We start from the raw sequence: 26,845 nt of genomic DNA, 5'->3' as shown, positions 1-26,845 counted from the left end.
CAATCAATTATCTATGGTGATTTGTAATGAGAGATGGTATTTAAGGCTGTCAAAAAATTACCTAGGCTAAAGAACTAGAAGGAATACTTGTGGAAGACTGACTAGATACTTGAATGATAGAGAACATTTTATAGAGTTGCTCCAACTGTTCAGGACTAAATGCGCCACTTGACATGGAACTATTATTTTTCTCAACTTGTGGTTTCTCGCCAAGGTTATCAATAGCAGCTTGGTAACCACGATTTTAAGGATTCTATCTCAGCTTCCAATCTGTGGGCTTCCCATGTATTTCCCAACAATTATCTTTTGAGTGGCCCGGCTTGCGACAGTGCTCACACCAAGGTTTCCCTTTCTGCGACTTTTGACTCGTCCTAGCAGGAGCTCCTCTCGAAATTAGGGCGGACATTTTGGCCCCATTATTTTTGATAGGCTCCTTCAACATTACTTTGCGCCAATTCTCCTCACGCCTCACCTCTAAGAAGACTTCCCGAGTTGAAGGCAGGGGACGTCGGCCAAGAATCCTTCTTCAAACCTCGTCCAAGTCACGGTTGAGTCTGGCCAAAAATTCGAAGACTCATTCATTCTCGAATCTTTTCTTGTATCGGGCACTATCTCCAGGGCATTCCTATTCTTCCTCAATGCTTAGGTCAAGTTCTTGCCAGAGATTCGTCATCTCCATGTAGTAGTTTGTGACTTCCCTTTCTCCTTGCCGCATCTGCCATAGCCGAGTTTTAATCTCAAAGATTTGAGAATAGCTTTCAACATCTGAGTATGTCTCTCGGACAGCATCCCAGACGTCCTTCGCCGACGGTAGGAACAGGTAGGTCTTACCGATTGAAGGTTTCATGGAGTTCACCAATGACGCAATCACCCTGGAGTTCTCGGTTGAGGCAGACTTCCTCTTCTCGCCGGTAAGGTAGCCTAACTTTCCTTTGCCGTCAATCACAAGTTTGATTGACTGAGCCAATTCATGGAAATTCTTTCCGTTCAGTCTCTCCACCGAGAGTGGGAAGGGCGAGTTGTCTAGCCCATTCAAATGCAAGGTGGAGGTGGCTTCAATCTCGCCGTCGAGAGCTTCAGAGGTGCTCGACCCTCTGTTGTTGACGGCTCCTTCTGCCATCGTTAACTAGGATTATAGAAACCCTAGCTTTGATACCATGAAATCATAATAGGTTTTCTGTATTTCTTGAATGAATTAATTTGTAAAGCCTATACATTCTACTTATAATACAATCGGGCATGCTAAAGATGGAAATAATCTCCTAACATAATCTCTCTCAATAATAGACAATCCTATACATGAATAACCCCCAAATCACTCCAATACACTCAAGATTTCTACATATTATGATAAGAATACATTAACTAAAGTTCTACAATGTTATATTTAAATAACATTAAAGTTTAATATTGGCCTGAAATATGGGATTGGACATAACAATTGGATCTCTCAACCTAATAGAGAACCACATGGTGTAGGGTTGTGGAATATCATCACGAAAGACTGGAACGATTTTGCTTCCTGTATCAAGTTTCAAGTGGGGAGGGGCCACAACATTTATTTATGGCATGAGTTTTGGCGCAATCAAGAAGCTTTTAGTGTCTTATTTCCAGCCATCCATAACTTGGCATTTGATAAAGATGCCTGTGTTAGTCAAAACCTTAAACCTCATATCACGGACCCTTTTGAAACATCCCCCTCCTTAGAAATGTTGATGATTGGGAACTCAACCAGCTCACAGATTTCTACAGCTTTCTCTACAGATTCCAATGCCACAATAGCACTGATACCGATCTCCCTATTTGGACCTTAGATGTGAAGGGGGCCTTCGCTGTTAGATCTTTCTACAGCAAGCTCTTCCCTTTGGAGTCAAAACAACTTTATTTTCCCTTGGGACTCAAATGTGGAAGACATCAGCCCCCACAAAAGTTGCCTTCCTTGCTTGAGAGGCAACCCATGGTAAGATTTTCAACCATAGACAATTTGCAGAGAAGGGGTCTGTCAGTTGCCACTAGATGTCCCCTTTGCATGGTTGATGCAGAATCAGTTGAGTACATTCTCTTTCACTGTTCTTGGACAAGGAATCTCTGGCATACAGCATTGACTCTGATCGGACAAAGGTGGGTTATTGTTAACTCCGTGGGAGAGGAACTTTGGGCCTGGAAAGGGATTCAGGCCACAAAGGCAGAAAGAAAGGCTGTGTCCCTCATTCCCCTTGCAATTTCACGGTGCATTTGGAAAGAGAGGAATAGGCGAGTGTTAAAAAATTCATCCTCAACAATCCAAATCAGCAAAGAACACTGGTTTACTGCAATCAATAGCTGGCATAGTAGGACCCTCATTAATGATTTTGATGTAATCTTTCATTTGTGTGACACACTTCAGGTTCCTTGATTTTGTGCGACACCCTTCAGGTTGCTTGATTTTGTGTACCATGGGCTTGCATCCCCTTGATGCCTCTTCAACAAAGTTTCCTTTACTTATCCCCAAAAATAAAAACATTAAAGTTTAATATTTACAAAACACTGGGTATGGCCTTTTTTTTTTTTTCCTAAAATATCGACATATTTTATTCAGAATGTCAACAAGTTTACAATAGTTCTTTGAAAAATCCAAAGTTGTATTGCTCTCGTTTTTGTAATATTATTTTTTATGAATAAAATAAAATCAAATTACAATACATTAATATATGTCAGAAGCATGTTTTAATTTTTTAAAAGGAGTTTTGGAGAATTTTAGACCATTAAAAGCATATTTTTTTAAAATTATAAACATTTTTGCAAAGTGTTGTAAGTGTGTTAGAGATGTTTTGGAAGGGTGACGGTGTTGGTGTAATGGATACGACCGGAGATGACATTCTTGTAGAAGTTGGCACTACATGGTTTTGCAATAACTAAGACAAAATATTTATGACACATATTACTTACACTTTTTTTGTCGCTATCTCATGCTAGTATACATGCATTTTAAAAAAAATGATAATAACCTGTTGTGGTTATACTTCTTTTTATTTGATATTTATAATATATTTACAAAAAGATTACTTTGTCCTTAGAATCAAATTTTAAAAGAAAAAAAAAAGTACACCAAATAGATGAAGAAGATAATCTTATAGACATAAAAAAGTTAAAGTTAACATTGTGTTCATATATAACATGTGTAAATATAAGAGGATATTATAACAATTATGCTGATACAATATTTTTTAAAAATACGTATATGCTTGATGTTTTATAATATGATAGGCATGTGTAAGGTACTTTTAAAAGTTAAGACATTATCTAAAAAGATGTTTCAAAGTAAAATATTTAACATACGTCGATTTTTAAAGAGATTTTGTAATGTTTTAAGTTTGAAAATTTTAGCATATATGAATTATTTTTAATTTTCTATACTTAAGATGAAATATAATGTGTACAAATTTAAATTTTTTATATAAATAGCATTAACTATCTTCATCTCATGTTTGTGACTCATACTTTTGATTTATAAAATAAAATATTATTTATTTTTCATACTAAAATCGTACACAAGGACCCATAAGTGGAATTTAATAGCTTTCATACACGATTCCTATACATATCACTAATTAAACATTCATATAACTTGTGGTTCGTTAGCTAAAATTTTTATAATTGTATTTTTTAGCTTAAGGTCGACTCCTAATTTGAAATAAATTGTAGGATTTTATTCATAACATTTATTTTTAAAAGTTTGATTATTCATTTGAATGATATTAGATTATTTTAAAAAAATTTAGTATACGTTAGAGATGTGCATTTATTTTTCAAGATATACATTCCTTATTTAGCATTTATGACATTGTTATTTTTAATTTTTAAACTACAATAAAAACAACAAACCAAACATTAAGCCCCACTAGATGGGATCAGCTAGTGGGACTTAACAAACCCAAACTTTTCCCCCCGTTCTGTTGGTTGCCTTATTTTCTGTACTCATGGCTATAGTTTGACAATAATACTTTAGAGCAAGAGCAATTGCATACACTATAGCATAGGTCAGTGAGGAAAAAAGCATAAACATTCCATTACAGGACACTAGACTCCGTAGGCACAGGACTCAGACCCGCACAGCAACCAATGCAACACTGCAAGTTATTCAATTGGATTCCTTATTTTTGTGGGAACAATAAATGAATTTTTTGCATTAAGCCACAAGATAACAGGGCGTTGTCCTTGCAGATATGGGTATATATAAGGGTGCATATGAATCAAGGGAAAAACCCACAGGGTTCTTCTGCCAAGTGAATGTCCATGCCTCCATAGTTACAAAGGCAAGTGGTCCTCAATTTATTAATGCTACAAAGTACAAACCTCATTATTACAGCATCATGTAGAGGAAAAAATATAGGGCTGTCAAGTGCAAGTGTACTGGACTACTGGCTCAAGTCCTGAGAGCAGCCATTTCATGCAAAAGAGCCGAAGATCAAAACTGTATCCAAATCTATTATCCCACCTCTCGTAGGAGCTGCTTAGTGGGACTCTGGGACTAAGACAGGGTAATAGATGGATTTGTAAAGAAACATACAACTAAGTACAGTAAAGCACACAAGCTAGTAGTCTTACCTTCAATCTTTCAACTTCAGCCGTTAATGAATCAATCTTTTCAGTGTCTTGGACTATAACATGGGTCTCCTTAATGACTGGTGGAGCTTCCTCAATAGCTTTCCGAGCTGCCTCTCGTTCTTTGACAATCATGGAGTTAGCTTCTTCTACTTGCAATTGCATTGCATGCAATGCTTCCTGTAGCTTAGCAATTTCTTGAGCTTTTGCCTCCTCAAGATCAGTCTGTGTTTTAATGCATAGTCATAATGCAGATTCATCAGGGACCTCTTTCTGCAGTGTCACACACACACACACACACTGCATGTACACGCACATAGATATATAAGCTACCTTTAGTCGCTTCTCAAGCTGTAAACGCCATGTAAGCTCCTCAACACGTTTTTCCAGTTTGTCCTTTGCCTCTTTAAGAGCCCCAGTATCCCTTGCAGCCTAAATAGATTCAAATATTAGCCATTTCTTTTGTCTCATGGAAAACTACATTTTCACTACAAATTTGCATGAATAATAAAAAAAAAATATCGAGTAATGAAATCAGACCATTTTTAGCTTTCTGAGCTCTCTTCTTGAGACTCGACATCTCCAGCCACACTGGGAAACAATTGCAGCCTTCTGCAGACTCTTGTAATAAGAATAAGCCTTGTGGCAACGCCAATTAGCCTGTAAATCACCAGTAGATAAAGATAAATTGTTTAGCTGTTATAATTCCAGGATAAATTTTCATAGAATTTCACCATCATTGTTTGCTGCCTTTTTGTTTTTGGCTAAGCACTTTGCTTTAACACGATAAAATTCTAAACACAAAATTGCATCTAGTGTAACAAAAACCCCGTTTAGAATTAGAATGAAACAATAGTAGTCAACTTGGTGAACATTGACGCTACCTGTATAATGACAGCAGCTCTAGTTTGCTTCCTGAATCGGAATTCATCACGTGCTGTCATTGCCCTTAAGCCTGTCTGCAGTATGATTGCAGATGAACGTACATCCAAGTAGCAGTTCCTGGCCAGGTAACAGCGGAACATTTTCTGAATATTCAGAGCTGCAGCTTCCTGCCTTAACTGCTCATACAGTATACATGCCATTTTACCTACAAAAAAGGTGTAAATACAGCACATTAGAATTTCAGAAAGCAAGATAATGTCTTTCACAAAGAATCTATTAAGGTAAATACGCTAGAAAACCATTCCACTCTTCAAAAAAGCACCTTCATTGGAATTTCCTCTATCCATTCTTTCTTTGATTGATCTTATTTATTCATATGTGACGTTTCAAAATGACCAAATTTCTTCTTCCTCATGAAATCATGCACCCAATTTTAAGCTCTTTCATGACTATCAAAAACTGCCAATGGCAGTTCTCTTGCAAGTCAAAAATCCTTCAATTCAACGAGGGATATGGGCAGCATGCAACTTCATCAGTAGCTTGCAAAATTTTATGCCGTTATGCAGCAATTAACTGGTTCTATAGTCATGATGCGTATATTCTTTTCTTATCAACAATGAACTAAAATAGAAACGAAGGATAAAAGAAGATACGTCGGCAATGAGATTGCAACTTAATAGCAGCTTTGCGTAATGAGATGAACTCTTTGCGAGCAATATAAGTACGAATTTGTCGCTGAATGATTCTAGCTGCATTTCCAAGCACCTCTGCTCTTCTGGCATCCAATTCAGCCATCTGACCTGCTCTGAGGAAAACCTTTGTCTTCCCTATCTGCCAAGCAAACATTAAATATATTTTTATATGATTATTTTAAAAATAAAAAATTATGCACCTTGTATATATGCAAAATGAATTTTCAGAAACTAAATAAGATGACAAACAATCATGCTGCAAAAAGCAAGTCGATAATAGTATCCAACATTATTTAAAAGAAGAGCTCAATAAAATCAAGACATTTTTCTAGGTTACACATAGTCCATCAATTTGACTCTACAGTTCTCAGCAACTTCATGCACAAGAAACTTTCTGCATCGCCTACTTTATTTGTCACTGCTACACAAGAATTTCAGAAGAGAGGGGAAGAGGTGAGGCACAGATAACCCTTTCCCTGGGAGTATTTTGGTAGCCACAATATCACTAAAAAACCCAACAAATGAAGAGAACTATTAAACTATAATGCTCCCCATTGACCATAAGCAATCACCCAACATATCAAATGTAACAACTTCAAAAGTCACATGAAAAGGTACGAGTTAAATAGGAATAGAGCACCACCTGGTATCCTTTCAAGCCCTTTTTATCAAGAATCATTTCACATGCAACCTTATCATCATAGCTGCAAATAAGAAAAAGCCACATGAAATCGAATTTGAAAACTAAATCAACTCAAAGATAGATGTCACTTCCAAATCCACAGTGGTTCAAAGCTAAATTGGACTTACTTTCCCTCCAAGACTTCTGGAGCAAGAACACCAAAACGAAGAAGGAATTCATAAAATGTCCGTCTTGTAGGATATCCAGCACAGCTGATCCTGATTGCCTCAAGAACACCCTAAAATTAGGGTAAGGAGTAAAAAAAATTAGTTACTTACAATCTAACCACAAACGAAACACTTGATAAGTATAGGTTTAAAAAACAAAGCACATCATAACCAGAATATACTCACACCACAACGCAATTGCTGGATGACATTAAAATTCTCAAAAATAGCGGGCTTCAGGACATTATTTGGCTTCACACATCTGATGTAGTGAGGTTCTGTGGCATTTAATGTCTCCATCAAGGATTGAAGTTGCAGCTGTAATGTATTTAAAGTTAATTTGAACAAGTCATTCACAAAATCAGCGCTCAGAAATAAGGAATAAGGAATTCCAAATAAAAATGCAAAAAGGAATAAGGAAATGGCTAAATTCTATCAGCCAACTGTAGGCCTTGATTTTGTTAGACTGGCACCCAAAATGAAGAAATCAATCACCACATTCTATTTTGATCAGAAATAGTAAAATTCATAACCAAACAGGTAAAACTGTTCCATAGACCAAAAATATTGGTCCATGTATGAAGAATAACAACTAAGCAAATCAAGACAGGAATTATTGCCTTTTCTTGTGTAAATAGACCAGAATGTTAATATGTAGAAAGGAAAAGTAATGAGATTAAAATGGCAACTCATGTCCAAAACTTACATGTAAAGTTTCACAAATTGAGATACAAAACTGAGATGTAAAGGCTCATATACCAAGTTGCCCAAGGCATAAAAAAGATTCTGTGACAAGGAAAAATATAAATTGGTGCTGAAACAGTATCAAAGCATCCTGAGATTATTGTTATAATAACCACATAAGATTATTCTGCTTACAAACCTGGTAATTGCTCAAAAAAATATGGGCCATCTCAAAAATACAGAACAAATAGGAAACGTACAATTACATTGCCAAGATAAGACAGACAATAGGAAGGCATGGACAGCAAACCCACCAATGCTGATGTATGTTACATACTTAAGCTTCACACTATGCATTTGCTTGAACAGGAGGAATTAAAAAGATAAGTAAACATTACCTTAAAGCGCGATCCAATGGAAGAAAATTTTGATGACTTTGACGATTCCTCAGGAAGCGGAGGAAATAGACTGGCCACGAAGGAGCAATTTGAGGCAGTCAATAGAGCTTGATGTTCAGCCACCACATAATCTTTGTTTTTGTCCAAAAACAGATCAGCTTGATAAGGTACCTAAACGGATCAGCTTGAAACTTGAAGGATCAAAATAATAATTTGGAAAGCCCCTCACTCCTCCCATCCAACACAAAAAGTAAAAATTAGAAAAAAAAAAAAAAATTCAATTCTCACAGACACAATATACATTTGCACAATCAATTTTCACAGGCACATGTTTACCTCTCCTGCATAGTGTGATATGGTAAAATCAGTCCGAGAAAGCTTTGGTTTAATGAACCGCTTATTATTTTTAAATGTCTGGTACAATTTCTGTGCAAATGTCTCGTGTGTAGACTTAGGAAACATGCTGCAACAAAGAACCAGGCATATACGAGTAGCATTGTTGGTAAATTCCATGACCAATAACGAAAAGCAATAGATCATACAAATGAATGAACCAGTAGTTAGAGAATGCCAAAAAACTCAATAATTAAAAAAGGCAGAGATTAACAATCCTAGTCAATCAACAGCAGCATACCAGGCTTCATCTAGAAGTGCAATAATGCCCCCAGGTTTCTGTTGAAGACAGAATAGAAAACCATAATGTAAGTGCACTTTCTAATAATTATACTCTAAATTTTTTAAAAATAAAAAATAAGGAAAACATGAAATGCTACAATTGGGAAGTCAAATAAGACAACAGACACAACAAGAAACCTTCTCAATTAAATCCAACACATCTTGGTTGTCAACAAACTCAATGTAGCTCCAATTTATCTCTTCTTTGGTATACTCCTCCTGCTCCATTTTAAAGACATGCTGAAACATCCAATCAAGGAAAGAACCTACATTTAGTCCGAAATTCTCAATACAGTCCCTAAAGCAAAGTACAAGCTCATCACTGGAATAAGCCAACCTGATTAAAGTGCTGCTGCAGTTTCTCATTTGTAAAATTGATGCAGAACTGCTCAAAACTGTTCAATATGAAAATGAGTAAGCACAGAACCAGACAAAAAATAAGTCAAGTTAGTATTTCTAGGTCAGAGTATGCAATGACTCACCCCATGTATGTTTGTTTTTGTATGCGAGTGTGCATGTGCTTATATGTTGCAAGTGAAGAGTGTAGAGGGTAACAAGCAATATTTGTGGACACAAGGACACTATCAGTTTTTATTTGATTGTGATGATTCATTGCCTGTGTTGACAGCATGCCAATAAATTTTCTTACCTCCTGGTCAAAATACACACTCAAGACATCAAAAAAATAAAACTTGGGACCAGATGTTCAAATCATGGAAACAGTCTCTCCATACATGAAGGTAAGACTGCACGCATCTTGCCCTCCCCAGAACCCTGATGGTGTGGGATCCTTGTGCACTACATGTTATACCCTTTTAAATATATATATATATATATATATATATATTTACTAGGTTTATTTATGCCAATTATCATAAATAGACTTAGGAACAACTTAGTCAAGATTAAATGGACTTTAGGATGATTCACTATATGGAGCTCACCAAGAACTGCATATTGTTGGCAGGTTTTGACATGTTCTATGAGTCACCATTCTCACCAAATGCCTTAACACATACATTCTCTATGCTCATGCATAACTTGCATGCACATCGGATGTGTACTAGGGATATCTTGGGCTTATAAGGATGGTTGGGGCTCCGACTATGTGAGGTGCCTTTTATAGGACAAACTCGTGAGGCCAGTGGGCCAAAGCGGACAATACCTCATTGGAGTTCGACGCAAGACTGTTACATTAAGCAACAAATAAAGAAATAAAAAGAGACACAAAAATAGACATATTAGAGGGAGAATCAGGAATTGGAAGACAACTTGCCCTGGTAATTTGAGAAACAGGTGCCTCAATTAGTTGCTTACCTGTTGCACTTAAAACTTTCAAATCCATAGATATCAAGAACTCCAATTAAGGACTTCGAGTTTGGATCCTGCCCAATTGAAACATTAATTTTATCTACAATCCTGTCACCAACATAAGAAAACACGTTATATTGTGACACACAATCAAAGAGCAGTCCTAAACCTCAATAACCGGAAGAAGTTCAGGAAAGGTTTGGTTCTACGATTACCAATCAAATAAGCGAGAGTATATCGTTTTAGCCAAAGCATCCCTGCTACCAACTGCATTAACAGGGTCAAGAGTTCTTGTAATAACTTCTTCTGGGGTCACCATTACACGTTTAATTAGGGCATCTTCCAAGCTCTGGGCATCACATCTACCCAATGATTACAATTAATAACAGAAAATGGTTCTAAGGAACAACCATCGGAATTAGATGAGAAACAACACTCTGAAGTCTGAGAAGTGGAATGTACGTGCTACATACCTAAGAAGTTCAGCTGTCATATTAAGATGGAATCTGGACTGTTCATCCTTAATCACTGAGGAATCTATCTCCTTTCCCTTTGCAAAGCAAATATTACCAAGATGAAGAATTGCTGCTACAACCCTGAAGATGGCTTCCTGATGTGAACCATACATAAGATCAGAAATCAAATAGAACCATAACAGGAAGCATGTGTTGCAATAAAACTACAGAAGAACAGACCTGTTCTTGCTCACTTATTCCAACTATGTCCATAGCTCTTCTGGTTGCAAGATATTCATGAGCATCATTTATACCATCTAGCTCATAGCAATTTGATTGGTTTAAATAATGGAAAGATTTTGGGTTCCTCAACTTATATCTCTCAATCTCCTGCAAATATTTTGAAAAATTACTTGAACCTAATCACTAATGGTATAAAGCAAGAGTGTCTGAAAGAAAAAGGATCAAAAATACCTCAGGTGGTGCAGCACAAAGAAGGTAAAAGCAATGGTAGTTCCTCTCAGGATCAGAAATTTGGCAAACACGAGACCTTTCAAGCAGATAAGTTCTGACAGCTGCCCCAGATATCCTCCCATTCTTGTCAAATTGGAGTTCAACAAATTTACCAAAACGACTGCATTGCAATACCATAATGAACATTTAAAAAAACAGAAAATAAAAAACATAATAAGCTCTTTGAACAAGATAACTTCATATATTTGCATGATTGAGTAATAAATGAAATCAAATTGATCATATAAATTCTACTTTGAACAAGCTACAAAATTGTCATATCAAAACTACAACAACAACAACAAAACCAAACCTTAGTCCCACTAAGTGGGGTCGGTTATATGAATTATTTTCCGCCAATTTATGCGATCATGGACCATTTCTTTTGATAGATTCAAGGATATTAAATCCTTACTCACTATCTCCTCCCAAGTTATTTTAGGTCTACCCCTACCCCTTCTACTACCCTACACAGTAACTAAGTCACTCTTCCTCACAGGTGCACTATAAGGCCTACGTTGTAAGTGTCCATACCAACTGAGTGTCCCTACCTTATCTTATCTTCTATATGAGTTACACCTAACTTACCACGAATATGTTCATTCCTTAATTTATCTTTCAATGTTATACCACTCATCCATCTAAGCATCCTTATCTAGGCAACTTTTACTTTTTGGATATTATGTTTCTTCGTCGCCCAACATTCCGATCCATATAGCATAGCTGATCGTATAGCTGTCCTATAAAACTTCCCTTTCAATTTTAAGGGTATTCTACGATCACATAGCACACTTGAAGCACTTCTCCATTTTACCCAACCTGCTTTAACTCTATACATTACATCATCTTCAATTTCTCATTCAGCTTGCATAATAGATCCAAGGTATCGAAATCTACAAGTGCTATTTATTTCTTTATCATCAAGTTTAACTTTGTCTCCAATATTCCTCCTATCATTACTAAAATTACATTTCATATATTCTGTTTTATTTCTACTTATCCTAAAGCCTCTAGATTCCAAAGCTTCTCTCCATAATTCTAACTCAGCCTCTACTCCATCCCTAGTTTCATCAATTAATAAAATATCATCTGCAAACAACATACACCATGGAACTTCCTTTTGAATACTCTTAGTCAATTGGTCCATCACTAAAGCAAAAAGATAAGGACTCAAAGCAGATCCTTGATATACACCTATGGTAATTGGAAATTCTCTAGTTTTTCCATCTATAGTCCTTACACTAATCATTACTCCATCGTACATATCCTTAATAACATCAGTATACCTACAAACCCTTTTTTTCTAAAACCCACCATAGAACTTCCCTAGGTATCCTATCATATACTTTCTCAAGGTCAATAAATATCACATGCAAGTCCTTCTTCTTTTCCCTAAACTTTTCCATTAATCTTCTTAAAAGATAAATAGCTTCTGTGGTAGATCTCCCAGGCATAAAACCAAATTGATTTTCTGAGATCTTCGTTTCTAACCTTAATCTTTGTTCAACAACTCTTTCCCATAATTTCATCGTATGACTCATAAGTTTAATTCCACAATAGTTATTACAATTTTGAATATCTCCTTTATTTTTATATATAGGTATTAAAGTGTTTTTCCTCCATTCATCTGACATTTTCTTAGTTTTTACAATTGTATTAAATAAATTAGTTAACCATATATTTCCGTTATCACCCAAGCATTTCCAAACTTCAATTGGGATGTTATCTAGTCCCATAGCTTTCCCATTTTTTATCATTTTTAGTGCAAACTTTCTAATTTTGCGAATAAATCTTATATTTTTAGTTTTTTCCTCATTTGACAACTCTAAATTTAAGCCTTCTATTTGGTTTTCGTTAAACAACTTACTAAAATAACTTCACCATCTTTCTTTAATATCTTCATCCTTAACCAAGACAATATCATCCTCACTTTTTATGCATTTTACATTTCCTAAGTCCTTGCTCTTCCTTTCTCTAGCTTTAACAAGTTTAAATATATCTTTTTCCCCTTCTTTTGTACCTAATCTATCATACAAACTATTAAATGATCTATATTTAGCTTCACTAACGGCCCTTTTTGCATCTTTTTTTGCCTCTTTATATTTTTCAAAGTTATCTCTGTTTCTACATTTTTGCCACGTTTTATACCAAATTCCTTTTGTCTTTATGATTTTCAAAGTCATATCAAAACTAATGAATCTAAATGGAAAAGCATCCTGCAAATTTATTACACACCTTGAGTTGTTGTTCCTGACAGTTTTAGCATTGCCAAATGCTTCAAGAACTGGATTCGACTGCAATCATCATCAACAAACAGTAACAATACCATGGACATCAATCCAAATCCATTTCCTTCTCAAGAAAGTACAAAGAACATGTCCTCACAGAAAAAAAGTGCAATTTACAAATACAGTACATACAGAGATAATTTTCACTCACCTCCAGAACTTGCTGTTCCACTGTTCTTCCCTCAACTCCAGCTCGCCCACCCAAGTATGCAAGATACCTCATAAGCATCTTTGTTGTCTCAGTTTTACCAGCACCACTTTCCCCACTAACCAGAATTGAATTGCTCTTTCCTTCATTAATCATTGCCCTATTTGCCCATGCAGTAGCACATACAAGTGAAAACTAAGCCAAAAGGAAATCTCAGCATCAAACCAAAAAAACAACCATCAAACAGATGAACTGAAATTCACCTGTATGCAACATCTGCAACTGCAAAAACATGAGGACTTAACTCTCCAAAAGCTGCTCCTTTATATTGTTCCATCATGTGCGTATCATAGAGATGAGGTAGTCTTTGAAATGGATTAACTGCAATCAGAATATTGCCAGTGTACGTCTGGGAAGGTAAAGCATTGGCATCATGAGGATGTTCTACTATCTTATTTCTTAATGCTAGCATTGTCAAATTTTGTAAGACTAAAAAGAAATAAGTAAATTAATTAACTCACGTATATTTCGTTGAGTTCATATCTAGTGGCCAAGTTCTGCAAAACTCCAGGTTCATGCAAATATGAAAGTTTTGTCATGTCATCAACGCCACCAGGTGGAGCTTCAGTATCCTTTGGAAATAGTTTGGATATATTTGCAACCATCTGTACAAAGTTGTAGGCCAAAAAACAGAACCATATAAACACATAATTTATGAAATAAAAATATTAAAATGTTGAGATTACTGTAACAAAACATAAATAAACAATGAAACTCTCCATAGCTGGAAAACTTGTCCAAGATTTTATATTGACAAACAAATAAAAGGCATGGATGAATTTCACGATAACAATAAAATAAACAATTATTTAAAAAATGATATGAAATTTACTCCACATGTAGTTATATAATTGGGTCATTTTAATGCTATGTATATACATACGAAAATATAGCTGAGAATTGAACAGCTTGGCCAAAAAAATAAATAAATTATAATGTTTGACTTAATATTCATCTAAAATGTGGCTCTGTGACCAAATTATACAATGAAGATGACGGATGAACATATTGGTACAGTTAGCTATTGGTAAAAGCTAGCAATATAGCCATGGAGCACAAGTAGTCATTTCAAGACATTCATGAAGCCTCGAATTGGACATTATTTTAACTTTTATAACCAAACTAGCACAATGTTGCAGACACATTGTAGGATTACAAATTAAAGATGTAGCATCATAGCGGACAGGTGATCTACAGGGAAATTCAAAAAGGATGCCCATTACCCAAACTTTATGGTTAAGAGCATCAACAAGCACAACTGCTATGAATAAATGTTGTTTATGCACCATTAATTTGAGCTGCAATGCTGCTTTTGAGTTTGCTTCTCTGGTGGGTTCTGGGGTTGTGAAGTAGCCTATGACTATCTAGGTGACCCATTGGGTGGTAATTCTTGGTTGTCCATTTCAAGAATCCTTGGTTGCTAGAGTTTCCAAGCATCTAGATACAGAAAGAAGCTTTTTCTCTTTGGTGACTGGATAACTTCGGTCCTGGATTCTCTCTCTTTGATTCCCCTTTACTCTCTGTTCCTTCTTTCAAAATCCAATTACTGCTCGGGTGGATTGTGTGATGAGGGGTTTCCTTTGATCAAGGGATGGTGAAGGAAGCAATTATTTAGTGTGTCGGGAAGTAATGAGCCTTTTTATTTATAAACAATGATGTTTATTCAGAAGAATGAAATACTAAAGGGAGGATGAGGCATCCTCCAGAAAAAAAATAAAACTAAAAACACACACAAAAAAGCAAAAAAAAAAAAATAAACAACAAAGATAGGAAAAACTAAAGCACTAGAAGATCAATAGCTCTCCAGTCTCTAGGTAAATCAGTATGAGAAACCTCTCTTCAAAGTCCATCAGCGGAGGACCACAAAAAAGCAAGAAAACCAACCTAATTCAAACTATTGTTGCAGGAGTCACCAATCCCTCGAAGATTCTTACATTATGCCCCAAACAAATACACCAATTAACTGCAAAAACCACATCTATCCAAAGAGACTTGCTCTCCTGTTTCCCCAAAACCCCTAAACAAATAAGAAAAAAGCTCTCATGAAACCAATGTCCACTAAGAACACCAACATGTTATTTGAGAGGCTCTAAGAGAGGTGTGAAAATAAAAGGGAAAAAGTCTTCCCACTCCGATAGTAAAACACATGCATTAGGAGAAAGAGCTTTAGTAGGTTTTATCTGATAGAAGTCATTAATGTTGAACCTGTTAAGATCTGCAGTCCAAGTGAAAGCTTTTACTTTGGAGGAATCTTACTTTTCTAAATCTAAAAGTGAAAGAGAAAAGGATTCACACCATAAAAACATGCTAAATGAATGAAGAAAATGGTTGCATTGCTTCCTATAAGAAGTTAATTTTGTAAAATTAAATTTAGTTTTGCAGGATATCGGTTTCATTTTTGGTACAGGAACAACTTCTTTTCTCTTGCTTTCTCTTCTCTTTTTCTCCTTACTACTGTTACTAATGCGTATATTTCCTTTTCTTTTTTGGTTAATAATTCATCTGGTCAAGAGATAATAAATGAAACCAATACTTATGCTCCTCAAATAGGCTTAGCAAAAAAATTAAGAGGCAATATTCGGAAGACATGAATAGTAATATTCAAGAGATATCAGAGACTGAGAATACATTCATTGGAGCTTATTGAATGACACATTGGGAAGGATAATAAAGGGCATGAGAAGATACATGGAGAACATGAATATGGATAAAAAACGAGTTTGGTAGTATGATTTTTAGACTTTGCCATGTCATATAATCTTATTACAATGAATATTTCCTCTAAGAAGAGAGAAGAACACTTAATAACCTTCAAAAGTGGACAAAGTAAAAGTCCAGCAGATTTTTTCTTAACTAGGAGGGTAGATTGATTAGCATGTAAGGATAGTAAAATCATCCCAAGTGAAAGGTTAATTACGCAACATAGAGTTTTATTGTTAGATATATGTATTAAAAAATGGAAGTGAAAGGGTAATATAAATCCGTACAAAAGAACTAGGTGGTGAAACCTAAAGGAGAAAATATAATAAAATTTAAAAATAAAATAATCAAAGATGGTGATTGGACAATAGGAGATGATGCAAACACAAACACACTTTGGAGTAGGATAGCTTGCTCTTAAAAAGGATATCAAAAGAGAATTTAGGTGAATCAACAAGAATTTGGTATAAAACATGAAAAAAATGTAGAAACATGGAAAACTTGAAAAATATAAAGAGAGAAGAAAAGATACATAAAAAGGTCATTAGTGAAGCTAAGCATAGATCATATAATAATGTATATGCTAGATTAAATACAAAAGAAGGGGAACGAGACATATTTAACTTGCTAGAGCTAGAGAAAGAGAGAGTAAGGACTCAGGTAATGTAAAATGTATAAAAGTGAGGATGATATTGTCTTGGTTAACAAAGAAGACATAAAAGAAAGAAGGCTTAATAAGCTATTTAATGAAAATCAAATAGATGGCCTCAATTTAGAATTAACAAATGAGAAGAACGCTAAAAATATAAGATTTATTCACAAAATTAGAATTCATGAAGTTAAGCTTGCATTAAAAAAGATGAAAAATGAGAATCTATAATACTAGATAACATCCCAATTGAATTTTGGAAATGCCTAGGTGATAATGGAATTATAAAGTTGACTAATTTATTTAACACAATCATAAAAACTACAAAAATGCTAGATGAATGAAGGAAAAGCACGTTGATACCAATATACAAAAATAAAGGAGATATACAAAATTGTAACAACTATTGTGGAATTAAACTTTTTAGGCATACAATAAAACTATGGGAAACAATAAGAGATTGAATCGGGACTAGAATTAGGACTACAAGTGTCATAGGTATTCTAATGTCATTAAGGATATGCATGATAGAGTAATGATTAGAATTAGGACTACAAGTGGAGATGCTAGGGAATTTCCAATCACAATAAGTGTACATCAAGGATTTGCTTTGAGTCCTTATATTTTTGCTCTAGTGATGATATTGTCTTCATTGATGAGACTAGGGGAGGAGCAGAATCTAAGTTAGAATTATGGACAAAAGCTTTTGAATCTAGAGGTTTAGCATAAGTAGAAATAAGACAAAATATATGAAATATAATATCAATTATAGCACGAGGAATATTTGAGAAAAGATTGAACTTGACGGTTAAGAAATCAATAGCACTAGTAGAGCTGCAAACGAACCAAGCCGTTTGTCAATGGCTCGGGAGCTCAGCTCAGTAAGGGCTCGTTCGAGCTTGTTTATTATCTAAATGATAAAGTCCCAAGCCTAATTTTTAGGCTTAGTTTGTAAATGAGACAAGTGTGAGCATAGTTGTGCTAAGATCATTTCGGCTTGCGAGTAGCTCGATAATTGGCTCGAATGAGCTCGTTTATTACTCTCGTTAAGGAGCTATATAATGAGCTTGTTAATAGACTCATTAAGTTGGCCCAATCCCAAGGTCCAATACTAGCCCAATTGCCCAAGGAGAAAGACGCATATTATGACCCGAACAAAATAGGTGGATGAAAATTTTATTATTAGGTCATTTATAAAATTTCAACCTAAGTCCAAGCTCGACCCCAAACTCGAGCCTGCAAATGAGCCAAGCCCGAGCTAGAGCCCAACTTTCTGAGCTCAAACCAAGCCAAGCCCGAGCCTGAGCTTGAGCCGAACTTTATCTCTACCAAGCCAAGCTTGAGCATGCTAGAGCTTGGTTTGGCTCAGTTCGTTTGCAGCCCTAAGCACTAGTAGATTTTGATACCTTGGATCTATTTAGCAAGTTGAAGGAAAAAAATGAAGGTGATGTAAAAAAGAGTTAAAGCAGGTTGGGTAAAGAGCTGAAGTGCTTTGATTGTGCTATGTGATCATATAATACCCTTAAAATTAAAAGGGAAGTTCTATAGAATGGCTGTAAGACCAGCTACGCTATATGGACCAAAATGTTGAGCAACTAAGAAGCAATATATCCAAGAAGTAAAAGATGTTGAGATAAGAATGTTAAGGTGGGAGAGTAGTCTAACATTAAAAGATAAATTATGGAATGAACATATTCATGATAAGTTACACGTATCTCCTCTAGATAAGGGAGGGGTGGATAAGATAGTTTAAACATGTGCAACATAGGCCAAATAGTGCACTAGTAAGGAGTGAGCTAGTTACTATGAGGGGCAGTAGAAAAAGATAGGGGTAGATCTAAAAAAACTTAGAATGAGATAGTAAGAATTTAATAGCCCTGAATTTGTCATAGGAAATTTCCCATGATCGTGTAAATTGGCGGAAAAGGATTCATGTAGCCGACCCCAACTAATGGGACTTAAGGCTAGGTTTGATGTGTTTGTTGTTCTTCTTCTTCTTGATGGGGATTGTGTTTCTTGCAACTTTCATTTATCTCGAAACTTTAATGATCGGGAGGCTGGGGAACTTCCCTTGTTACTTACTTTGCTGATTTCTTTTCAGTGTTCTTCCAGTAGGCATTCCAGGATATGCACTTTTGGATGGTTCTAAGGCATTTTCTTGCAAACCTTTTAGTGCACATTTGATTGTCACTGTGTGTGTGTTTGTGTAATGTGATATATTTGTTATAAGTCTAATTCTAATTTATTATTACCTTGTTCAAAAACTAGTATTTTATCAAAAAAAAATTTCAGATTGTTGTGTGTTTTGGGCGTCTTCGATTTCCTTGGAGGCCCTTGTTGATTTCTTTTAGAAGTTTCATCAGCACAAGGATACTAGAAGATTGTAGTATGTGCGCTCTGCGTGATGTTTGGGGTATTTGGTTTGAGAGGAATGCTAGTGTTTTCAGTGGTTAATATATACCTCTTCAATTGTTTTGGGACAGGATTGCCATCCTCACTTCAAGAGCCTTTTCTTTTGGTTATTGTAGGGGGTTTGGTTTCCCAGGATTTCAGCTATATTGTCTTTGTTGGTTTGAGTTTTTCTTTTCCCCTCTTTTTTTCCTTTTTTTTTTTTTTTTTAAGTCTTCTGAAGAGAGGATGACCTTTCATCCTTGCAGTACTCATACTTTTTTCTCCTCTTAAAACTCTTCTCTTTCTATCCAAATTAAACCATCATCAGACACAATCTTTCGTTTACTCCAGCATGAATTATGCACAAAACATCATTTGGATTACCTGGAACACTAGCAGTGTAGTACACCAAAGCAATTGTGTGGAGTTAGTTGATTGAGAATCTTTCAGACAAGAAAGGGAAAAATAAAACTGTCCCAGTTGTCGTTCCATGCCATTTCAAGTCCATTTTTCTTTCCGTATGCAGCAGTTTAAACTTTAAAGCTCATAATGTCAGGCCAATTTAGACATGTCCTTATTTACATTCTTTTTTTAGCAGTAACAATTCAAGTTTAATGGATGTTGCGTTTTTTCATCAGCAGGAATTTTTATTAATAAATTCAAGTTTAAGGAAAGTTCGGGTTTTTCATCAGCAGGACTTTTTATTAATAAATCCATAATGAACAAATTTTTGGTGGTCTAAGTTTAAAAATATCCTAAAGAACTTTCTCTTATATCTTTCTTGTGCAATGAGATCCTCGGATTGGGACAGTCAAACTAATTCTTTCACGCTGCACACTGCAATGACAATTATGTGTTTTTTTTCTTATCTATAAGCTGAAAAATAAATTTTGGCAAGTACTTGACACTTAAGATCAGAATTAGTTCTCCTAGTAACTTTATGAAGTTTATGCTAGGTTCTGATAGATAATTGAGGCTCAGCAACCCAGGAGTGTATATTCTCAAGCTTTATTTTATTAATGATCAAATGAGATGTGCCATATTGGCAGTTGAATAGCAACAGATTTCTTCTTTTCCCCATGCAAAGATTTTCAAACTCTCAAGCATGCCTTTCTCAACTATTTTCAAGCAACCAAGCCAGTCCCATGCAAAAGTTTTCAATTAGTGGAGTAGCAAGATTATGATTAGCCAAGTGTGCTTGTTCACATCTGTAACGGAAATTAAGTTCAGATATTATATCTAGTGAGTGTTTTGTGGTCCATTGAGGTGATTACACCCACATACTTGCTACGAAGTGCTTAACAGAGTTTTTCAGCCCTGATTTTTAACAACCTTTTCAAAAAATTTCAGGCTTTAAAAAAACAAAAAAAAAATAATTTCTACACCAAAGTATCACATTCACCATCCAAAAAATAACTAACAAGTCGAACACTAAAAATAAAATAAAAGTTATTGAAGATTTTAAATTAAAAAAAACTTCCAGTGCTCAGAAGAAATAAAAATCATATTCTCATAAATTTTCTCTTTAATTTTTAGTTAAATGAGGTTGGAATTTATACATAAAACACAAGTCCACACCTTTTCATTTCTATATAAATGGGAATGGGACTAAAATTTGAGGTGCAAGTGTGAGGCAAAAGACAGTGACCCCTTTTGAGGTTTGGCTAAAAGACATAAGTCCTCATTTCAAAAATCCAATAGACTTCCCTTAACATTGATTTTGAGAAACTTATACCCCTCAAATGGCTTGTCTTTTTCCCAAATATAAGGAGAGGTCTATGTCTTTTTGCCAAACCTCAAGGAGGTTTGTAGAATTTTTTACACATCAGGAAAGGTCCATGTCTCCTCGTCAAACCTTTCATGGTGAAACCCTAGCTGCCATTGCGATGAGGGACGACGATGACGGCGGTGAAAACCCTAGTCGCCGTCACGACGAACGACGTCGGCGTTGGAGCTCTGCCTCTGGACTTCGACGAGGCACCGTGTTGTTCCGTCGCCCCAGACGGCGTGGAGAGTCACCATCGGTGCTGTTGGCGGCCAGTGGTGGAGTTGGGACTGGCTCTCATGTAGTTCCAAGGGAAAGGAGGAGCAAATCTGTCTTGGCCAACGCCGCCATCTCCGCCGCACAAGAGGTCGGAACTCAAGCTTTGCAGTGGCAGCGGTTCTCGTCAGAGAGCAGCAGCGGCTTCATCTCCGGCTATGGCAGCGAGTTGGGCTGCAAGAATCTGAGACGGCAACAATGACGAAGTGATGACGGCGAACCTGCGTCGGCAACATACGGTGACGAAAGACGTAGGTCTACTGCAGGTTTGATTTTTTATTGATTATTTTTATTTTGTTTTTTGGTGTTCAATATAGAAAACAGGTAGCTGATAGACATGACCGCGCCGTCTACGGTAGCTGTTACCAGAGGGTTGAGGGGAGGTGTCAACGCTAGTTTACGAGTTGCGGGGAGTGGTTCGGGGAATGATAAGGTCGAAAAGGGGGAAGGTTTCGCTGGGGGAAAATCATTTGCGGAAGCCTTGAAGAGACCAATTCCATCTTCAAAATTCAAAATCCCGTTGAGAAAACTGGAACTAATTAATGGGGAATTAGGTTTTGTTTTCTCGGATGTGAAGATGGAAAAGGCTGCTGAGGATCTGAAGTTTGCATTGGTGCTTAAATTTCTTTCTGCAAGGCCGTCTATCGATGTCCTTCGGAGGCATATTATCCAATCAAGGGGTCTCTCTGAAGTCCCAATGATAAATTTTATGGACAACTATCATGTTTTGTTGCATTTGGTAAATGAAAAGGATTACATTCATAAATGGACACAAGAAGGAAGATGGGTGGCAGGGTGCCAATTTCGGCTTTTTAATTGGTCCATGAATTTTGATGTAAACAAGGAGCCATCGATCGCACCTCATTGAATTTTCTTACCAGGTCTGCCTTTACATTTATATAGAATGGACTATTTGCAGAGTTTAGCCACTAGATTTGGTAGATTCCTGGGGACGGATAATGCCACATTACATAGAACACGAGCCACTGGTGCGAGATCATGTGTTGAGGTGGACTTGCAAAAGGATCCTATGGAGGGTTTTCCGTTAGTGGTAGGACAAAAGCAGAATTGGCAAAGGGTAATATATGAGAAGAGGGGTTTCTATTGTAATAAATGTTGTAGGCAAGGTCACACTAAAGTAGTATGCCGATTTGGAGTTAAGCCTAAGGATAAAAGGAAGGTAGGTATGAGGAAGGAGGGAGATGAGATGGTTTGGAAAGAAGTGGATAGAAAAGAGAATATGATAGTTGAAGAGGAAGGTCCTGTTTTGAAGATTCAGGATCAAAGGGTGGAGGAGAAGAAGGATGGAAACGTGAGTGGTTCGTCGAATGTGATTGAGAAAAATAAAGAAATTGTGAATGAGGTTAATAATGTGTGTACTCAAAAAGTGGATGAAGTTAATTTGGTAGAGAAGAATAGTGGAGAGAAAGCCGATCATTGTCAAGACCAGAAGTCAGGGGTAGTAGGGGTGCAGGTAGAACTAGGAGGTTGTTCTAGGTCTGCCCAAGAAATTGGAGTTGTTTATGAAGGGGAGAGGGGAAAAGTTGAAAAGGACAAGAATGGGGAGGTGATTTTGGTGGAGGAGGTGGATGAGAGAGAGGGGGATGTGGAGGGCGTAGTGTGTAGGGATAATTATGATGTGTTATCTCAGGGAGATATGGAGGTTTGCATTGATACTCAACAAGAATATTACTCTAATCCAGGTAATGTGACAGTGGGTGAATCGGAAGGAAGAAATAAAGATGATGGTCAAGTGAGAAAGTCTAAGAGGGCTAAGGCAGTGCCTCAAAAGTTGAACTTATGATTAACCAAATTACGTTGGAATATAAGAGGGTTGGGCACGTCAAAGAGAAGATTGAAACAAATTGTGAAAGATCAAAAAGTTTTAATTTTGGAAGTTTCGGAACCTTTTCAAGATATAGAAAAGATAAGAAGGCGGGCGGTGTATTAGCAATTTACTAACTTTTGCTCTAATGTAGAGGAAGGTGGGAAGATTTGGCTGTTTTGGAAAGATGATGTTCAAGTGGATTGGGTGGGTGCCTCAAATTAATGTGTGACAATGTTAACAGAGGATTGAGGTTCTTTGCTTCTTACTTTTGTATATGCTAAATGTTATCATATTGAGAGAAGAGATTCATGGGATCAGCTTCAGAGGTTGTCAAGTTTTGATGTAGCTTGGGTTGTTATGGGGGATTTTTATGTAATTCGGTCAGATGAGGAAAGGGTGGGAGGTAGACCTCGCTTGGGTTTGTCTATAGCTGAATTCAATGGTTGCATTAATAGTTGTGGATTATTGGACCTCAAATTCGAAAAAAGTCAATTTTCATGGTGTAACGGCCAACAAGGTTTGATGAGAAGTTGGACGAAACTGGACAAGGTGCTGATTAATAATGTTTTTTCTATAAAATATGGAGGAGCTAAGACATCTTTGTTGAAAAGAAATACTTCAGATCATTCTACTATCATTTTACAGCTGTGTGCGAGTATGGAGAGGTATGGGCCAGTGCCTTTTAGGTTTCAGAACATGTGAATGTCGCATAGGGATTTTTTGGAAATGGTTGAATCATCTTGAAGAGAACACATTGTGGCGGATTCAGGATTGTGTAAATGGACGAGTAAATTGAAAAGGCTAAAACAAAGGCTTAGGGTGTGGAATAAACAGACTTTTGGTCGTGTTGGTGGTTTTATTCAAGAGTTGGAGGAAAGGGTGAAAAAATATGAGAATTTACTACAGATAGAGTACTCGGAATCAGTTGAAGAAGAGTTCCTTATTTTTAAGGCTGAATTGGAGGTATGGTATAGAAGGGAAGAGGCTAGGTTGGCGCAGCAAGCAAAGATGAAATAGTTGATTGATGGTGATCAGAATTCAAAATCTTTTCATGCTGTGATTACGCAAAAAAGGCGTAACTCTTGTGTAAATTCAATGGTGCTTCTTGATTGTTCGGTGTTGGAAAATATGCAGATGGTCCATGATGAGGCTGTGAATTATTTTGAGCAATTCTTGAGGCAAAATAGTTCAGTGCAAAGGTCAAATCTGGATAGTATTATCCATTCGGTGGTTTCTGAGGAGTCTATAGGTCGGTTGAGGGTAGAACCAACTGAGGAGGAGGTTTATGAAGCTATTTCTTCTATTTCTGTGAATAGTAGCCCGGGACCGGATGGGTTTGGGTCTTCTTTCTATATTACCTGTTGGAAGATTATTAAAAATGATGTGATGGATGCGGTAAGAGAATTCTTCAGAGGCGATATGTTGCCTCAGTATTTTTGTTCCTCTTACATAGTTCTTATTCCTAAAGTAAAGGATCCTCGGTCTTTTGATAAATTTCGGCCGATAAGCCTTTGTAACGTAATCTATAAAATTTTCTCCAAAATCCTTGTTGGTAAGCTTTCGTTGGTGATTGGTGATTTAATATCTTTAGAACAAGGTGCTTTTGTGAAAGGGAGGAATATTTTTGAAAATATAATGCTTGCTCAAGAGATGACAAAATTATTACATAGGCAAGTGAGAGGAGGTTATATAACACTAAAGCTTGATATGAGCAAAGCGTATGATCGAGTAGAGTGGCAGGTGGTAGATCAGATTTTCCATGCTCTTGGTTTTCCAGATTGGTTTTGTAAGTTGATTCAGAATTGTATTTCTACTCCATGGTTTTTTGTCATGATGTATGGCACTTATAGAGGCTTCTTCAAGTCAAAAAGGGGCTTGAGGCAAGGGGATCCGTTGTCGCCGTATATTTTCATCATCATGGAAGAAGTTCTTTATAAATTAATTCAAAAAAAGTTATTTAAGAAGCGGATTTTACCGTTTGCACATCCGTTTGGTGCACCTATTATATCGCATTTAATGTGCGCGGATGATATTGTTATATTTGCTAATGATGGAAAAAAATCTGTTAGACAGATAATGGAGGTGATTAAGGAGTATGAAAACTGGACCAGCCAAAGGGTAAATAAAGATAAATCAGCTATTTTTTTCTCAAAGAAGTTGGGTGTTCAGAGGAAGGGAGAAATTCTTTAAGAGACTTATTTTAGTCAAGGTAAATTTCCTTTTACGTATTTGGGTGTGCCGATAGTGGATGGTAAATTGAAAGGCTGTCATTTTGACCCTCTAATTCAAAAAATCAGTAAGAGAGTTGAGGGCTGGAAAAGTAGATTGTGTTCTCAAGGAGGTCGTCTAATTTTGTCGAGACATGTGCTTTTGAGTATGTCATTGTATCTGTTAGCTGTTCTAAATGTCTCGAAACTGGTGATAAAAAAGATACAAGGTATGTTTGCTTCTTTTTTCTGGGGATTTAAGGATGGAAAAGAAAAAATGAAATGGAGGACTTGGAAGAAATTGTGTGTTCCTGTGGAGAAGGGAGGCATAGGAGTAAGGGACATTTCGAAAGTACAATGGTCTTTGTTCATGAAGTTTGGTTGGCATTTATTAATACAAAACTCCTATGGGCTAGATTTTTTAAAGCTAAATATGTGAAAGGAGGACATATTGCTCTTTGCAGACCTCATGGATCAGATTCTTCCTTTTGGAGGAAAGTTCTGCAGGGTATGCCTAAACTGTTAAGTAAATCTAAGTGGAAGGTTAGAGAAGGAGATGTAAAATTGTGGTATGATAAGTTTCTAGATTCGGGACCTTTGTTTGCAGATTGTCCAGATGGTGCACATTCACATATCAGATTAACAGATTTGGTTATCAATAATGCGTGGGATGTGAAAAATTTGCAGAGGATTCTAGCGTATAATAAAGCGGAAGAAGTGATGGAAAGGTGGGAAATCTTAGAAACTCTTCGAACATACTGTTATGGCTCCCAGAAAAGGATAAATGCTTTAAGACAAAGTCCGCATGGGATGTTATCAGAGTTAGAGCTCCAAAGTTTGATTGGGCAAAGTGGGTTTGGAATAAATGGTTACCGAAGAAAATTGCTATCTGCATGTGGAAGGCCGCTTTTGAGTGCTTAAGCGTTAATGAAAAGGTGAGAAGGGTGGGGGTTTCACTTGCTTCGGCGTGTAATTGTTGTGAGATGAGGCGGCCAGAAGATATGGAGCATGTGTTAAATAAGGGAGACCTTACTACTGAGGTTTGGAGGAAGGTTTCGGTGGAGGTAGGTGTTCCTTTCCTTAAGCAACAAAGTTGGAAAGAAAGAGTCCAAATGTGGTTTAATAGGGCTTCCAGATTTTCTCAATTGGGATCATTGATGAGTTTGATTCCTTGTTTAGTAGTTTGGAGACTGTGGAAAAGGAGATGTACGGCTAGAATGGAGGGGAAATTGGAGAGTAGTACAGATGTGTGGCTGTCCATTAAGTATTGGATGAGGGTTTTGAGCAGGAACATGACAAGAATGACTCAGTTAAAGGATGCTGATTTTCAGATATTGCAGAATCTGGAAGTGCAAATTGTGAATAAAAGAATTAAAACTATGCAATGTGTGAGATGGCTAAAACCGAGGCAAGGGAGGTTAAAACTAAATTTGGACGGGAGCAGCTTGGGGAACCCAGGGCCGGCAAGTGGTGGTGGCATCCTTAGA

General features: G+C 36.5%; 1 protein-coding gene across 1 annotated transcript in view; it reads right to left on the bottom strand.

Annotated features, from left to right (window-relative positions):
* LOC131164420 (myosin-17-like) overlaps positions 1 to 26,845 on the bottom strand; it is a 49,839-nt gene that overhangs the window by 10,377 nt on the left and 12,617 nt on the right. Inside the window, exons 3-24 of the mRNA XM_058121596.1 lie at positions 14,004 to 14,147; positions 13,746 to 13,891; positions 13,486 to 13,642; positions 13,282 to 13,340; positions 11,008 to 11,167; positions 10,774 to 10,923; positions 10,552 to 10,688; positions 10,294 to 10,440; positions 10,085 to 10,186; positions 9,105 to 9,162; positions 8,906 to 9,007; positions 8,727 to 8,764; positions 8,429 to 8,555; positions 8,093 to 8,263; positions 7,197 to 7,328; positions 6,972 to 7,081; positions 6,805 to 6,865; positions 6,123 to 6,300; positions 5,469 to 5,674; positions 5,125 to 5,244; positions 4,918 to 5,016; positions 4,588 to 4,809 (exon numbers count right to left, since the gene is read on the bottom strand). Of these exons, the coding sequence (XP_057977579.1) occupies positions 4,588 to 4,809; positions 4,918 to 5,016; positions 5,125 to 5,244; positions 5,469 to 5,674; positions 6,123 to 6,300; positions 6,805 to 6,865; positions 6,972 to 7,081; positions 7,197 to 7,328; positions 8,093 to 8,263; positions 8,429 to 8,555; positions 8,727 to 8,764; positions 8,906 to 9,007; positions 9,105 to 9,162; positions 10,085 to 10,186; positions 10,294 to 10,440; positions 10,552 to 10,688; positions 10,774 to 10,923; positions 11,008 to 11,167; positions 13,282 to 13,340; positions 13,486 to 13,642; positions 13,746 to 13,891; positions 14,004 to 14,147 (2,826 nt within the window). The remainder of the gene's footprint in view (positions 1 to 4,587; positions 4,810 to 4,917; positions 5,017 to 5,124; positions 5,245 to 5,468; positions 5,675 to 6,122; positions 6,301 to 6,804; positions 6,866 to 6,971; positions 7,082 to 7,196; positions 7,329 to 8,092; positions 8,264 to 8,428; positions 8,556 to 8,726; positions 8,765 to 8,905; positions 9,008 to 9,104; positions 9,163 to 10,084; positions 10,187 to 10,293; positions 10,441 to 10,551; positions 10,689 to 10,773; positions 10,924 to 11,007; positions 11,168 to 13,281; positions 13,341 to 13,485; positions 13,643 to 13,745; positions 13,892 to 14,003; positions 14,148 to 26,845) is intronic.

The sequence above is a fragment of the Malania oleifera genome, chromosome 9 (genome assembly GCF_029873635.1).
Source record: "Malania oleifera isolate guangnan ecotype guangnan chromosome 9, ASM2987363v1, whole genome shotgun sequence".
NCBI lineage: Eukaryota > Viridiplantae > Streptophyta > Magnoliopsida > Santalales > Ximeniaceae > Malania > Malania oleifera.
This window is presented reverse-complemented; position numbering and strand designations above follow the sequence as displayed.